Source organism: Leptodactylus fuscus, chromosome 7, assembly GCF_031893055.1.
Source record: "Leptodactylus fuscus isolate aLepFus1 chromosome 7, aLepFus1.hap2, whole genome shotgun sequence".
Taxonomy (NCBI): Eukaryota; Metazoa; Chordata; class Amphibia; order Anura; family Leptodactylidae; genus Leptodactylus; species Leptodactylus fuscus.
Genome location: NC_134271.1, coordinates 1,721,817 through 1,737,770, shown reverse-complemented (window position 1 = coordinate 1,737,770; position 15,954 = coordinate 1,721,817). Strand labels below are relative to the sequence as shown.

At 52.1% G+C, this 15,954-nt stretch overlaps 1 protein-coding gene across 1 annotated transcript in view; it reads right to left on the bottom strand.

Annotated features, from left to right (window-relative positions):
* The window catches only part of AMBRA1 (autophagy and beclin 1 regulator 1), a 67,351-nt gene extending 51,710 nt beyond the window's left edge, over positions 1-15,641 (bottom strand). The window contains 3 exon segments of the mRNA XM_075280762.1: positions 291-349; positions 2,209-2,429; positions 15,402-15,641. Of these exon segments, the coding sequence (XP_075136863.1) occupies positions 291-349; positions 2,209-2,343 (194 nt within the window). The 5' untranslated portion in view covers positions 2,344-2,429; positions 15,402-15,641.
* Positions 15,642-15,954: the final 313 nt, after the last annotated feature.

Here is a 15,954-nt window from a genome sequence, read left to right as displayed (position 1 = left end):
CAGGGGACCCCAGAGGCCAATCATAACATGTACCCCAGTAATATCACTTTATAAGATGGGAATACCCCTCTAACAGCATTGCCAGGGTTATAAAACGGGGCAACGACAAACAAAACACCATCCCAGGCTCTTGGATAAAACATGGAGGACGCTCCTAGGCTCAGATCAGTGTATTCTACGTTTTCTTGGCACAGGAGGACGGCTCGTGTAGATGATCCCCTGCCAGCAGGCTGAGCAGCTTTATACGGGCACGCCTGCCAGCGAGAGCCACGGAAGAGGATGAAATTCACCTGTCTGGGCTGAACGCCAGTAGGAATGTAGAACGCGGACTGTCTGGAAGTTCCACCTTCTGCAAAGTAAACAAGACAAGAGACAAGAGTCACAAGGCTTGGCCAAGAACGGTCACTGAGAAGCGTCCTCGCAGGTTATCCGGCAATCTGGAGGAGCGAGAACATCACATTCACCACCCAACGAAAACCTACTGCAAATACAGCTGAAAGCCGAAAATCTCAGGCAGGCCAAGAGACAGAAGGTCATGGGGGATTGCATGCACAAGGATCGGGCCTAGCGCCCCCTGCACTGCAATACTGACATGAAATAGATGAGAGACCACAGCGGGATATCTCCACGTACAGCAGGGCTACCCACTATATTGGAGGGAACCCACTAACAGCACTGACCGACTACCCACAGGAGAGTCAGATTGCAGGACACAGCGATTGTGGCAATGGCGGCCTGAATGAAGCCCTGGTGCACAAGTGTGGTCTGTGCAATCGTCAGCTCCACGTGACTACATGAAACATTCTAAGGAACTTTCCCGAGCCTGTCCTTCTCATCACTGGAGGACCCCACAGTCTGACACTTGCCCCTTATCCTGTACCAAGTCTCATCCATCAGCACGGCATCTCCTAATCGAGTCCTGTGTTATCTACTGATCATACACCGATATGTCTGTGATACAATTCTCACAGATTCTGCCATGGATTCCCTCCCCTCTACACCAATGAGACCTATATGAGATCCCCCTCGGGTTGTTAGATCTTTCCTGCAGACTCTTGCCCTAGTCCTCTCCCTTCTCTAGTCCTCTCCCTTCTCTAGTCCTCTCCCTTCTCTAGTCCTCTCCCTTCTCTAGTCCTCTCCCTTCTCTAGTCCTCTCCCTTCTCTAGTCCTCTCCCTTCTCTAGTCCTCTCCCTTCTCTAGTCCTCTCCCTTCTCTAGTCCTCTCCCTTCTCTAGTCCTCTCCCTTCTCTAGTCCTCTCCCTTCTCTAGTCCTCTCCCTTCTCTAGTCCTCTCCCTTCTCTAGTCCTCTCCCTTCTCTAGTCCTCTCCCTTCTCTAGTCCTCTCCCTTCTCTAGTCCTCTCCCTTCTCTAGTCCTCTCCCTTCTCTAGTCCTCTCCCTTCTCTAGTCCTCTCCCTTCTCTAGTCCTCTCCCTTCTCTAGTCCTCTCCCTTCTCTAGTCCTCTCCCTTCTCTAGTCCTCTCCCTTCTCTAGTCCTCTCCCTTCTCTAGTCCTCTCCCTTCTCTAGTCCTCTCCCTTCTCTAGTCCTCTCCCTTCTCTAGTCCTCTCCCTTCTCTAGTCCTCTCCCTTCTCTAGTCCTCTCCCTTCTCTAGTCCTCTCCGTCCTCCATGCTACGCGTGTTCCTTCTAGCCTATATTCTCTATACACGAATGCTGCCCATGAGATCTCTCCATCCATCCCACCGAGTTCTCTCCTCTCTTTACATGTAAGATCTCTCCCCTTCTCTCTGGTTGATCTCCTCACTAATATATTTCGGCTTGTTCTGCTATATACACCCTCCTCTCCTCCAACCTTGTATCTACAACATAGAGAAGAGGGAGAGCAGAGACAGCAGATCCAAGTACAGCCATGAGCAGGGTGATGGCGGTTCTAGGCCGCTATGTGAAGGAGTTACACAGACTCTACTACTAGAGAATTTTTATTAGATATCTGGAAAACTGCTCAATTTTGCATTTAGGAACAAAAACTAAGAAAGCTAAATTGGCACAAAGGTCTTAGAGCCGCCGGTGCTGGAGGAGAGATCACGGCTGTCACATTACTAGTTGGCTATGACGGATGAAGACATTTTAATTGCGGACGTGTTTTACATAATCTCCAGCAGTAAGTAGGGCAGATGATATTAAAGATACAGGAACATGTCTGATGTCAGTCTGTGGCCGGGGACATGACGGCACAATGTACGGGTCACTCACCTTGCCCTCCCATTTCATAAAACGTGTTTTATCCTCTACCAAACACTGTAGGAGTCGCTGGGCTCCCTGCGCCTGCGTACCCCTCTCTCGGCCCGAAAGTATCCGGACCGCATTCTTTTCAGGCACAACCCTCATGGCACCGCCGGCGCCGTCACAACTGCTTCTCAGAACCGAGCGAACGCGCTGACATCCAGAGGCAGACAGGCAGACTTCATGGGAGCCTGGAAGAAAAGCAGAAGACAACAGTCAGTAAGAGCCCGAGGAGAAGCAACGCGGTAAGACGTCCCCCCCCCCCCCCCATAGACAGTCAGCAGGCCTCACCGGCACAACGGCTGCAGAGTGTGCAGAGCTCGTAGCACTAAATAATGTCTTCACATGTAATAACGCGAGGGACCCGAGGTGACAACCAGACTAACCTGTCTCTGGTGCACCCACTGCGATCCGGCCCAGCGATGCTTCTTCCCACAGAAGTCCTGGTCACTCGTGATCACTAAGGCCAATCCTTCTCCTGAGACGTCCCTCGCCCTTTCCTTAGGTTGTAGATTGGTCTCAGTGGTGACGAGTGGCAGGGTCTTCAGCCAGAAACAAGACCAAGGAGCAGCAAGACCAGACTGGACCATGGTGGGAGATACCAGGGACATGAAAGTATTGGGGGGGGGGGGGGTTAGTTTTTTCACTTTCAGCGGCGTGGAGAACAACCCCTTTAACAATGGAGGAAAGAAATCTGTGAAGGAACCTCAGATGTAATAATAACCACGTCTGATATCGCTGGGCCCCGGCGGACACACAAGACACCCGGATCCATCACACGAATACTTGCTGTACACGGGAACCCAATACTTCATACAAGAGGCCGAGAAAACCAACGGCAACACTGAGGTTTCTATCACGTCCAAAGTACCATCAGGTATCTGCAGATCTGTGGCACATGTACACTCGGCTGGAAGCTCTTGGGTCACACACACTGAGCGGCCCTGGCTGTGAGAATATAGTAAGTGGCCAAGCCGACAGCTGGGGCTCAGAGATATCCAGACCGGAGCGAGAGGAAACCGCCACAAGCACGAGATCTGAAGACGCAACGACAACGGCGGCCCCTCCGAAAAACACACAAAATAGAACATAAAGGGGAGTTCCCAGTAGTTGGGTCTCTTGGTCCAGAGGGGGAAATAATCTGACTGGTGGAGATCTGACCCCGGGACGCCGCACCAATCAGAGGAGTGCAAGTATGGTGGTAGGAATTAGACATCGGCTGCTAACAGAGAACACTAGAGCGTAACCAGCAATACAGCAAAGAGAGAGCGGCTGCTAACAGAGAGCACTAGAGCGTACCCAGCAATACAGCAAAGAGAGAGCGGCTGCTAACAGAGAGCACTAGAGCGTAACCAGCAATACAGCAAAGAGAGAGCGGCTGCTAACAGAGAGCACTAGAGCGTAACCAGCAATACAGCAAAGAGAGAGCGGCCGCTAACAGAGAGCACTAGAGCGTAACCAGCAATACAGCAAAGAGAGAGCGGCTGCTAACAGAGAGCACTAGAGCACACCCAGCAATACAGCAAAGAGAGAGCGGCTGCTAACAGAGAGCACTAGAGCGTAACCAGCAATACAGCAAAGAGAGAGCGGCCGCTAACAGAGAGCACTAGAGCACACCCAGCAATACAGCAAAGAGAGAGCGGCCGCTAACAGAGAGCACTAGAGCGTAACCAGCAATACAGCAAAGAGAGAGCGGCTGCTAACAGAGAGCACTAGAGCGTACCCTGCAATACAGCAAAGAGAGAGCGGCTGCTAACAGAGAGCACTAGAGCGTAACCAGCAATACAGCAAAGAGAGAGCGGCTGCTAACAGAGAACACTAGAGCGTACCCAGCAATACAGCAAAGAGAGAGCGGCTGCTAACAGAGAACACTAGAGCGTACCCAGCAATACAGCAAAGAGAGAGCGGCCGCTAACAGAGAGCACTAGAGCACACCCAGCAATACAGCAAAGAGAGAGCGGCCGCTAACAGAGAGCACTAGAGCGTACCCTGCAATACAGCAAAGAGAGAGCGGCTGCTAACAGAGAGCACTAGAGCGTAACCAGCAATACAGCAAAGAGAGAGCGGCTGCTAACAGAGAGCACTAGAGCGTACCCTGCAATACAGCAAAGAGAGAGCGGCTGCTAACAGAGAACACTAGAGCGTACCCAGCAATACAGCAAAGAGAGAGCGGCTGCTAACAGAGAGCACTAGAGCGTAACCAGCAATACAGCAAAGAGAGAGCGGCCGCTAACAGAGAGCACTAGAGCACACCCAGCAATACAGCAAAGAGAGAGCGGCCGCTAACAGAGAGCACTAGAGCGTAACCAGCAATACAGCAAAGAGAGAGCGGCCGCTAACAGAGAGCACTAGAGCACACCCAGCAATACAGCAAAGAGAGAGCGGCTGCTAACAGAGAGCACTAGAGCGTAACCAGCAATACAGCAAAGAGAGAGCGGCCGCTAACAGAGAGCACTAGAGCGTAACCAGCAATACAGCAAAGAGAGAGCGGCTGCTAACAGAGAGCACTAGAGCGTAACCAGCAATACAGCAAAGAGAGAGCGGCCGCTAACAGAGAGCACTAGAGCGTACCCTGCAATACAGCAAAGAGAGAGCGGCTGCTAACAGAGAGCACTAGAGCGTACCCTGCAATACAGCAAAGAGAGAGCAGCCGCTAACAGAGAGCACTAGAGCGTACCCAGCAATACAGCAAAGAGAGAGCGGCCGCTAACAGAGAGCACTAGAGCGTACCCAGCAATACAGCAAAGAGAGAGCGGCTGCTAACAGAGAGCACTAGAGCGTACCCTGCAATACAGCAAAGAGAGAGCAGCCGCTAACAGAGAGCACTAGAGCGTACCCAGCAATACAGCAAAGAGAGAGCGGCTGCTAACAGAGAGCACTAGAGCGTAACCAGCAATACAGCAAAGAGAGAGCGGCTGCTAACAGAGAGCACTAGAGCGTAACCAGCAATACAGCAAAGAGAGAGCGGCCGCTAACAGAGAGCACTAGAGCGTAACCAGCAATACAGCAAAGAGAGAGCGGCTGCTAACAGAGAGCACTAGAGCGTAACCAGCAATACAGCAAAGAGAGAGCGGCCGCTAACAGAGAGCACTAGAGCGTAACCAGCAATACAGCAAAGAGAGAGCGGCTGCTAACAGAGAGCACTAGAGCGTAACCAGCAATACAGCAAAGAGAGAGCGGCCGCTAACAGAGAGCACTAGAGCGTAACCAGCAATACAGCAAAGAGAGAGCGGCTGCTAACAGAGAGCACTAGAGCGTACCCAGCAATACAGCAAAGAGAGAGCGGCTGCTAACAGAGAGCACTAGAGCACACCCTGCAATACAGCAAAGAGAGAGCGGCTGCTAACAGAGAGCACTAGAGCGTACCCAGCAATACAGCAAAGAGAGAGCGGCTGCTAACAGAGAGCACTAGAGCGTACCCTGCAATACAGCAAAGAGAGAGCGGCTGCTAACAGAGAGCACTAGAGCGTAACCAGCAATACAGCAAAGAGAGAGCGGCTGCTAACAGAGAACACTAGAGCGTAACCAGCAATACAGCAAAGACAGAGCGGCTGCTAACAGAGAGCACTAGAGCACACCCAGCAATACAGCAAAGAGAGAGCGGCTGCTAACAGAGAGCACTAGAGCGTAACCAGCAATACAGCAAAGAGAGAGCGGCCGCTAACAGAGAGCACTAGAGCGTAACCAGCAATACAGCAAAGAGAGAGCGGCCGCTAACAGAGAGCACTAGAGCGTACCCTGCAATACAGCAAAGAGAGAGCGGCCGCTAACAGAGAGCACTAGAGCGTAACCAGCAATACAGCAAAGAGAGAGCGGCTGCTAACAGAGAGCACTAGAGCATACCCTGCAATACAGCAAAGAGAGAGCGGCTGCTAACAGAGAGCACTAGAGCGTACCCAGCAATACAGCAAAGAGAGAGCGGCCGCTAACAGAGAGCACTAGAGCGTAACCAGCAATACAGCAAAGAGAGAGCGGCTGCTAACAGAGAGCACTAGAGCGTACCCTGCAATACAGCAAAGAGAGAGCGGCCGCTAACAGAGAGCACTAGAGCGTACCCTGCAATACAGCAAAGAGAGAGCGGCTGCTAACAGAGAGCACTAGAGCGTAACCAGCAATACAGCAAAGAGAGAGCGGCTGCTAACAGAGAGCACTAGAGCGTACCCAGCAATACAGCAAAGAGAGAGCGGCCGCTAACAGAGAGCACTAGAGCGTACCCTGCAATACAGCAAAGAGAGAGCGGCTGCTAACAGAGAGCACTAGAGCATACCCTGCAATACAGCAAAGAGAGAGCAGCCGCTAACAGAGAGCACTAGAGCGTACCCAGCAATACAGCAAAGAGAGAGCGGCCGCTAACAGAGAGCACTAGAGCGTAACCAGCAATACAGCAAAGAGAGAGCGGCTGCTAACAGAGAGCACTAGAGCGTACCCTGCAATACAGCAAAGAGAGAGCGGCTGCTAACAGAGAGCACTAGAGCGTACCCTGCAATACAGCAAAGAGAGAGCAGCTGCTAACAGAGAGCACTAGAGCCCGCTGAGCTGTGCACTCAGTAGACGTTGGCCGCCCCTTTAAGCAGCGGAGTAGATTTCCTGCACTCGGCACTGGGCAGCTGCCAGGTACACATGACCCAGGCTGCAACGAAACTGAAGCTGAGAAGTGCTTTGATATCTCATCACGGAACTCGACAATCCACATTAGCAGATCCTACAGGAAGAGAACGTGTCAGTAAGACAGCGAGAAGATTCCCGAGAACGCAACGATCCGCGCCGAGCCCAATCATACCATCTGGAGAAGAGACCGACACACTGTAACAGACTCTCAGACACTTCTTACATAAGTGTTGACTTTTGCTCCATCGCACATAAGAAACTTTATTCATCGACGCTGCAATTGGTGACAATAAATAATCCGCACAAGCGTACAGACGGAGGACGCCATTAAAGGGGCGCCCCACACAAGTGCTGGTCAGTGGGAATCCAAGCGATGGGGTCTGACGGGCTACAGTGGCCGGGTACAGCCGAGCCCTATAGTGGCAGACTGTGGGCACACTGTCCCGTCTAACCTGAGGGCGCTTGGTGCCCGCTCTCATGTAAGGCTGGGGCTACACGGCCACCCCACCTGTACGGCCATCGCCCCGGCCCTGTCCCGCTCACACACATACTTTGCAGTCCCATAAATACGAGCACACGCACATTGTAGGGTCAGCGGGAGAAGAGTACAGATGGGATACGGCCGATAATATCTGGGCCCCCCCATCACAGACAGGAACACAATATGGCCCTATATACTGACACACGTGTGTATGGCGCCATAGAATATAAGGGGTCAGTAATGAGAGCTAAATATACAGGACCCCCAACATCTGTCCTAAAAGATCAGCGCAGACCCCAGAGGGGGAACCCAAATCTATAGGGGATCTCTTGTGGATAGGCCATAAAGCTCTCTATAGGGCCGGGACTATAAACAGTCTATAGGGATATGGGGGAGGGGCTGCCTGACATTTACACCCACCACACACAACTAATAAGATTCCCCCGCAAATCACTACAAGAGTCACCTGGACCGGACGCCAGAGATGAGAGAAATCTACGAGGTTTTACTGAGAAAGACACCGACGGGAACCGAAACAGAAGAAGTGAGCGGCCGACACCGACCTGACAGCAACATGCACACTGACAACCACACACATCTCATCAATGGTAGTCAGTGAGCCAGGAGGGCAAAGGAAACCCCGTGCACAGGGGTCACCCTCCATCTAACATGGGCCAGCAATAGTCAATCTGTGGGGTCTGACACCTGGGACTCTGCAGATCAGCTGCTCCGGGACAGGATAGCGCCTGGTAACGTTTATATGAACTTCAATGGGGCAGCTCTAAAGTACCAAAACTCACCGGTACAGACCGTACAGCGAGAGAGCAGCAGCGCCCCCGCATGGAGAGATTACTGGGAGCCGCCCAGACCAAGAGCACATGATTAATGGGGGTCCCAGGTGTCAGAACCCCACAGTACTATCCATAGCTATATCCCATACACAGGGCCGGGCGGTACTATCCATAGCTATACCCCATACACAGGACCAGGCGGTACTATCCATAGCTATATCCCACACACAGGGCCAGGCGGTACTATCCATAGCTATATCCCATACACAGGACCAGGCAGTACTATCCATAGCTATATCCCATACACAGGACCAGGCGGTACTATCCATAGCTATATCCCACACACAGGGCCAGGCGGTACTATCCATAGCTATATCCCATACACAGGACCAGGCGGTACTATCCATAGCTATATCCCATACACAGGGCCAGGCGGTACTATCCATAGCTATATCCCATACACAGGGCCAGGCGGTACTAGCCATAGCTATATCCCATACACAGGGCCAGGCGGTACTATCCATAGCTATATCCCATACACAGGGCCGGGCGGTACTATCCATAGCTATATCCCATACACAGGACAAGGCGGTACTATCCATAGCTATATCCCATACACAGGGCCAGGCAGTACTATCCATAGCTATACCCCATACACAGGGCCAGGCGGTACTATCCATAGCTATATCCCATACACAGGACAAGGCGGTACTATCCATAGCTATATCCCATACACAGGGCCAGGCGGTACTATCCATAGCTATATCCCATACACAGGGCCAGGCGGTACTATCCATAGCTATATCCCATACACAGGACCAGGCGGTACTATCCATAGCTATATCCCATACACAGGACCAGGCGGTACTATCCATAGCTATACCCCATACACAGGACCAGGCGGTACTATCCATAGCTATATCCCATACACAGGGCCAGGCGGTACTATCCATAGCTATATCCCATACACAGGGCCAGGCGGTACTATCCATAGCTATATCCCATACACAGGACAAGGCGGTACTATCCATAGCTATATCCCATACACAGGGCCAGGCAGTACTATCCATAGCTATATCCCATACACAGGACCAGGCGGTACTATCCATAGCTATATCCCATACACAGGGCCAGGCGGTACTATCCATAGCTATATCCCATACACAGGGCCAGGCGGTACTATCCATAGCTATATCCCATACACAGGACCAGGCGGTACTATCCATAGCTATATCCCATACACAGGACCAGGCGGTACTATCCATAGCTATATCCCATACACAGGACCAGGCGGTACTATCCATAGCTATATCCCATACACAGGACCAGGCGGTACTATCCATAGCTATATCCCATACACAGGACCAGGCGGTACTATCCATAGCTATACCCCATACACACGGCCAGGCAGTACTATCCATAGCTATATCCCATACACACGGCCAGGCAGTACTATCCATAGCTATATCCCATACACAGGGCCAGGCAGTACTATCCATAGCTATATCCCATACACAGGACCAGGCGGTACTATCCATAGCTATACCCCATACACACGGCCAGGCAGTACTACCCATAGCTATATCCCATACACAGGACCAGGCGGTACTATCCATGGCTATATCCCATACACAGGACCAGGCGGTACTATCCATAGCTATACCCCATACACACAGCCAGGCAGTACTATCCATAGCTATATCCCATACACAGGACCAGGCGGTACTATCCATAGCTATACCCCATACACACGGCCAGGCAGTACTATCCATAGCTATATCCCATACACAGGGCCAGGCAGTACTATCCATAGCTATATCCCATACACAGGACCAGGCGGTACTATCCATAGCTATATCCCATACACACGGCCAGGCGGTACTATCCATAGCTATATCCCATACACAGGACCAGGCGGTACTATCCATAGCTATATCCCATACACAGGACCAGGCGGTACTATCCATAGCTATATCCCATACACAGGGCCAGGCGGTACTATCCATAGCTATATCCCATACACAGGACCAGGCAGTACTATCCATAGCTATATCCCATACACAGGACCAGGCAGTACTATCCATAGCTATATCCCATACACAGGACCAGGCGGTACTAGCCATAGCTATATCCCATACACAGGGCCAGGCAGTACTATCCATAGCTATATCCCATACACAGGGCCAGGCAGTACTATCCATAGCTATATCCCATACACAGGACCAGGCGGTACTATCCATAGCTATATCCCATACACAGGACCAGGCGGTACTATCCGTAGCTATATCCCATACACAGGACCAGGCGGTACTAGCCATAGCTATATCCCATACACAGGGCCAGGCAGTACTATCCATAGCTATATCCCATACACAGGACAAGGCGGTACTATCCATAGCTATATCCCATACACAGGGCCAGGCAGTACTATCCATAGCTATATCCCATACACAGGGCCAGGCAGTACTATCCATAGCTATATCCCATACACAGGACCAGGCGGTACTATCCATAGCTATATCCCATACACAGGACCAGGCAGTACTATCCATAGCTATATCCCATACACAGGACCAGGCGGTACTATCCATGGCTATATCCCATACACAGGGCCAGGCGGTACTATCCATAGCTATATCCCATACACAGGACCAGGCGGTACTATCCATAGCTATATCCCATACACAGGGCCAGGCAGTACTATCCATAGCTATATCCCATACACAGGACCAGGCGGTACTAGCCATAGCTATATCCCATACACAGGGCCAGGCAGTACTATCCATAGCTATATCCCATACACAGGACCAGGCGGTACTATCCATAGCTATATCCCATACACAGGGCCAGGCAGTACTATCCATAGCTATATCCCATACACAGGACCAGGCGGTACTATCCATAGCTATATCCCATACACAGGGCCAGGCAGTACTATCCATAGCTATATCCCATACACAGGACCAAGCGGTACTATCCATAGCTATATCCCATACACAGGGCCAGGCGGTACTATCCATAGCTATATCCCATACACAGGGCCAGGCGGTACTATCCATAGCTATACCCCATACACAGGGCCAGGCGGTACTATCCATAGCTATATCCCATACACAGGACCAGGCGGTACTATCCATAGCTATATCCCATACACAGGGCCAGGCAGTACTATCCATAGCTATATCCCATACACAGGACCAGGCGGTACTAGCCATAGCTATATCCCATACACAGGGCCAGGCAGTACTATCCATAGCTATATCCCATACACAGGACCAGGCGGTACTATCCATAGCTATATCCCATACACAGGGCCAGGCAGTACTATCCATAGCTATATCCCATACACAGGACCAGGCGGTACTATCCATAGCTATATCCCATACACAGGGCCAGGCAGTACTATCCATAGCTATATCCCATACACAGGACCAAGCGGTACTATCCATAGCTATATCCCATACACAGGGCCAGGCGGTACTATCCATAGCTATATCCCATACACAGGGCCAGGCGGTACTATCCATAGCTATACCCCATACACAGGGCCAGGCGGTACTATCCATAGCTATATCCCATACACAGGACCAGGCGGTACTATCCATAGCTATATCCCATACACAGGGCCAGGCGGTACTATCCATAGCTATACCCCATACACAGGACCAGGCGGTACTATCCATAGCTATATCCCATACACAGGGCCAGGCGGTACTATCCATAGCTATACCCCATACACAGGACCAGGCGGTACTATCGGTACGTGAGGATTTCGCAGCGGGGGGGTGAAGACATTTTTCGTATATCTTTGACGTTCTGTATTTAGTGTCTGAGTTATTGGTCCGTTTACCCAGCGAGTGCGGGAGGAGAACTTCACACTGACGCAGCTGCAAACCAGCGCTCGGCTTTCCATCCTTCGGGTCCACTTAAGGCCGACCCCATAGACTAGAACGGGGGCCCCCGAAAATGCAGAGAGGAAAGTCCTTCTTGTAATAATTTACCCTCCACATTTTCTAAACAGATTCAGGGACATCAATCCCGAATGGAAACCAAGCGCTAATGTGAACGCAGCCTTACTCTAGTGCTAATAGATTACAGTGAGAATCCTGAGCAGACGGCCGGACACTTAGGGGTTCCTTTAGGAGCGACACCCACAACAGCTCGCAGGAGCCTCAGACTTGGGGAGCATTTCTTTATTTTCTGTTGTGGATGAAAACGGATTCAAAACCTGCCTGTCCGGCCCCTGCGGAAATCCGTATGTCCATATAGGCGGAGCCCCACCGAAGTCTGCAGCGGCCGGGGAGTCCTGTGTGAATACCCGCAGATTCCACCGCACAGTCTCTGCAGGTAAGTCCTGATCGCTCCTCGCTAACATGTGACCTCCACCTAACCGCGGTGTAGTAGGCGGTAATATAACGGTCAGGACGGTGTAACGCGGCGAAGAGTGAGGGCGGCCAGCGCAATTCAGACAGTATGAATACATGAGCCCCCTATATACACACAGCCCCTGCCTCTCTATGGTATATACCTGTATAAACAAGAATTTAGTCACACACATATGTATATACATGATCCCCCCCCCCCCCGGCACACACATATATATACACACAGGCCCCCCCGGCACACACATATATATACACACAGGCCCCCCCCCGGCACACACATATATATACACACAGGCCCCCCCCCGGCACACACATATATATACACACAGGCCCCCCCCAACACACACATATATATATATATATATATACACAGGCCCCCCCCAGCACACACATATATACACACAGGCCCCCCCCAGCACACACATATATATACACACACAGGCCCCCCCAACACACACATATATATACACACAGGACCCTCCGGCACACACACACGTATATATACATAGCCCCCCCCCCCCCCCCCAGCACACACATATATACACACAAGCCCCCCCAGCACACACATATATATACACACACAGGCCCCCCCAACACACACATATATATACACACAGGCCCCCCCAGCACACACATATATATATATATATATACACAGGCCCCCCCCAGCACACACATATATACACACAGGCCCCCCCCAGCACACACATATATATACACACACAGGCCCCCCCAACACACACATATATATACACACAGGCCCCCCCAGCACACACATATATACACACAAGCCCCCCCAGCACACACATATGTACACACGGGCACCCCCGGCACAGACACATATATACACACAGACCCCCCCGGCACACGTATATATACACACAGACCCCCCCGGCACACGTATATATACACACAGACCCCCCCGGCACACGTATATATACACACAGACCCCCCCGGCACACGTATATATACACACAGACCCCCCCGGCACACGTATATATACACACAGACCCCCCCGGCACACGTATATATACACAGGACCCCCCCGGCACACGTATATATACACAGGACCCCCCCGGCACACGTATATATACACACAGGCCCCCCCCAGCACACGTATATATACACACAGGCCCCCCCAGCACACACATATATACACACAGGCCCCCCCCCAGCATACACATATATACACACAGGCCCCCCAGCACACACACATATATACACACAGGCCCCCCCAGCACACACATATATACACACAGGCCCCCCCAGCATACACATATATACACACAGGCCCCCCCAGCATACACATATATACACACAGGCCCCCCCAGCATACACATATATACACACAGGCCCCCCCAGCACACACATATATACACACAGGCCCCCCCAGCACACACACATATACACACAGGCCCCCCCAGCACACACACATATATATACACACAGTCCCCCCCAGCACATGTATATACACACAGGCCCCCCCAGCACACACACATATATACACACAGGACCCCCCAGCACACACACATATATATACACACAGGCCCCCCCCAGCATACACATATATATATACACACAGGCCCCCCCAGCACATGTATATACACACAGGCCCCCCCAGCACACACATATATATACACACAGGCCCCCCCCAACACACACATATATACACACAGGCCCCCCCCAGCACACACACATATATACACACAGGCCCCCCCCCAGCACACACACATATATACACACAGGACCCCCCAGCACACACACATATATACACACATGCCCCCCCCAGCATACACATATATACACACAGGCCCCCCCAGCATACACATATATACACACAGGCCCCCCCAGCACACACATATATACACACAGTCCCCCCCAGCACACACATATATACACACAGGCCCCCCCCCAGCACACACACATATATATACACACAGTCCCCCCCAGCACATGTATATACACACAGGCCCCCCCAGCACACACACATATATACACACAGGCCCCCCCCAGCATACACACATATATACACACAGGCCCCCCCCCAGCATACACATATATATATACACACAGGCCCCCCCAGCACATGTATATACACACAGGCCCCCCCAGCACACACATATATATACACACAGGCCCCCCCCAACACACACATATATACACACAGGCCCCCCCCCAGCACACACACACATATATACACACAGGACCCCCCAGCACACACACATATATACACACATGCCCCCCCCAGCATACACATATATACACACAGGCCCCCCCAGCATACACATATATACACACAGGCCCCCCCAGCACACACATATATACACACAGTCCCCCCCAGCACACACATATATACACACAGGCCCCCCCCAGCACACACACATATATATACACACAGTCCCCCCCAGCACATGTATATACACACAGGCCCCCCCAGCACACACACATATATACACACAGGCCCCCCCAGCATACACATATATACACACAGGCCCCCCCAGCATACACATATATACACACAGGCCCCCCCAGCACACACATATATACACACAGTCCCCCCCAGCACACACATATATACACACAGTCCCCCCCAGCACACACATATATACACACAGTCCCCCCCAGCACATGTATATACACACAGGCCCCCCCAGCACACACATATATACACACAGTCCCCCCCAGCACACACATATATACACACAGGCCCCCCCCAGCACACACATATATACACACAGGCCCCCCCAGCATACACATATATACACACAGGCCCCCCCAGCACATGTATATACACACAGGCCCCCCCTAGCACACACACATATATACACACAGGCCCCCCCAGCACACACATATATACACACAGGCCCCCCCGGGCCGGCACTACCCCGGATTCTTCACCTCTCGGGCGGTGCAGGCCTGGCTGTCTCCGGCCTGGGTGCTGGGGTAAGTCGTGGGCCTGGCAGGCTGCGCTGTGTCCCGGGCCGCGCTCTAGACAGATCCTGGGCCACGTACGGACGGCGGGGACCGGAGCAGACTCGTTACCTACAGGCAGACACCGTTACCAGCGACCATCCGGGACAATGGCGGCCGCCAGACCGAAGTAGCTGCCAGCCGAGACCACCGGATACCCGAGCGCATCGATGAGGAGCCAACTAGGATCAAACTGAGCCAATCAGAGGGCGGCGTCACTGCACAGGGGGAGCAATCGAGCGCCGAGACAGATGTCACCACTTCTAGGCTTCTAAATAGAGCGGCGAGCAACCGAGCGGGACAGATCTGGCCGGTGATGGCCTGTCGGGGGCAGATCTAGCTCGGTTACCTCATTTAGGGGCAGATATTGCACGGTGATGTCCTGTGGGCACAGATATGGTCTGTTGGGGGCAGATATGTCCCGGTGATCTCCTGTTGGGGGCAGATATGGTCTGGCGATCTCCTGTTGGTGGCAGATCTA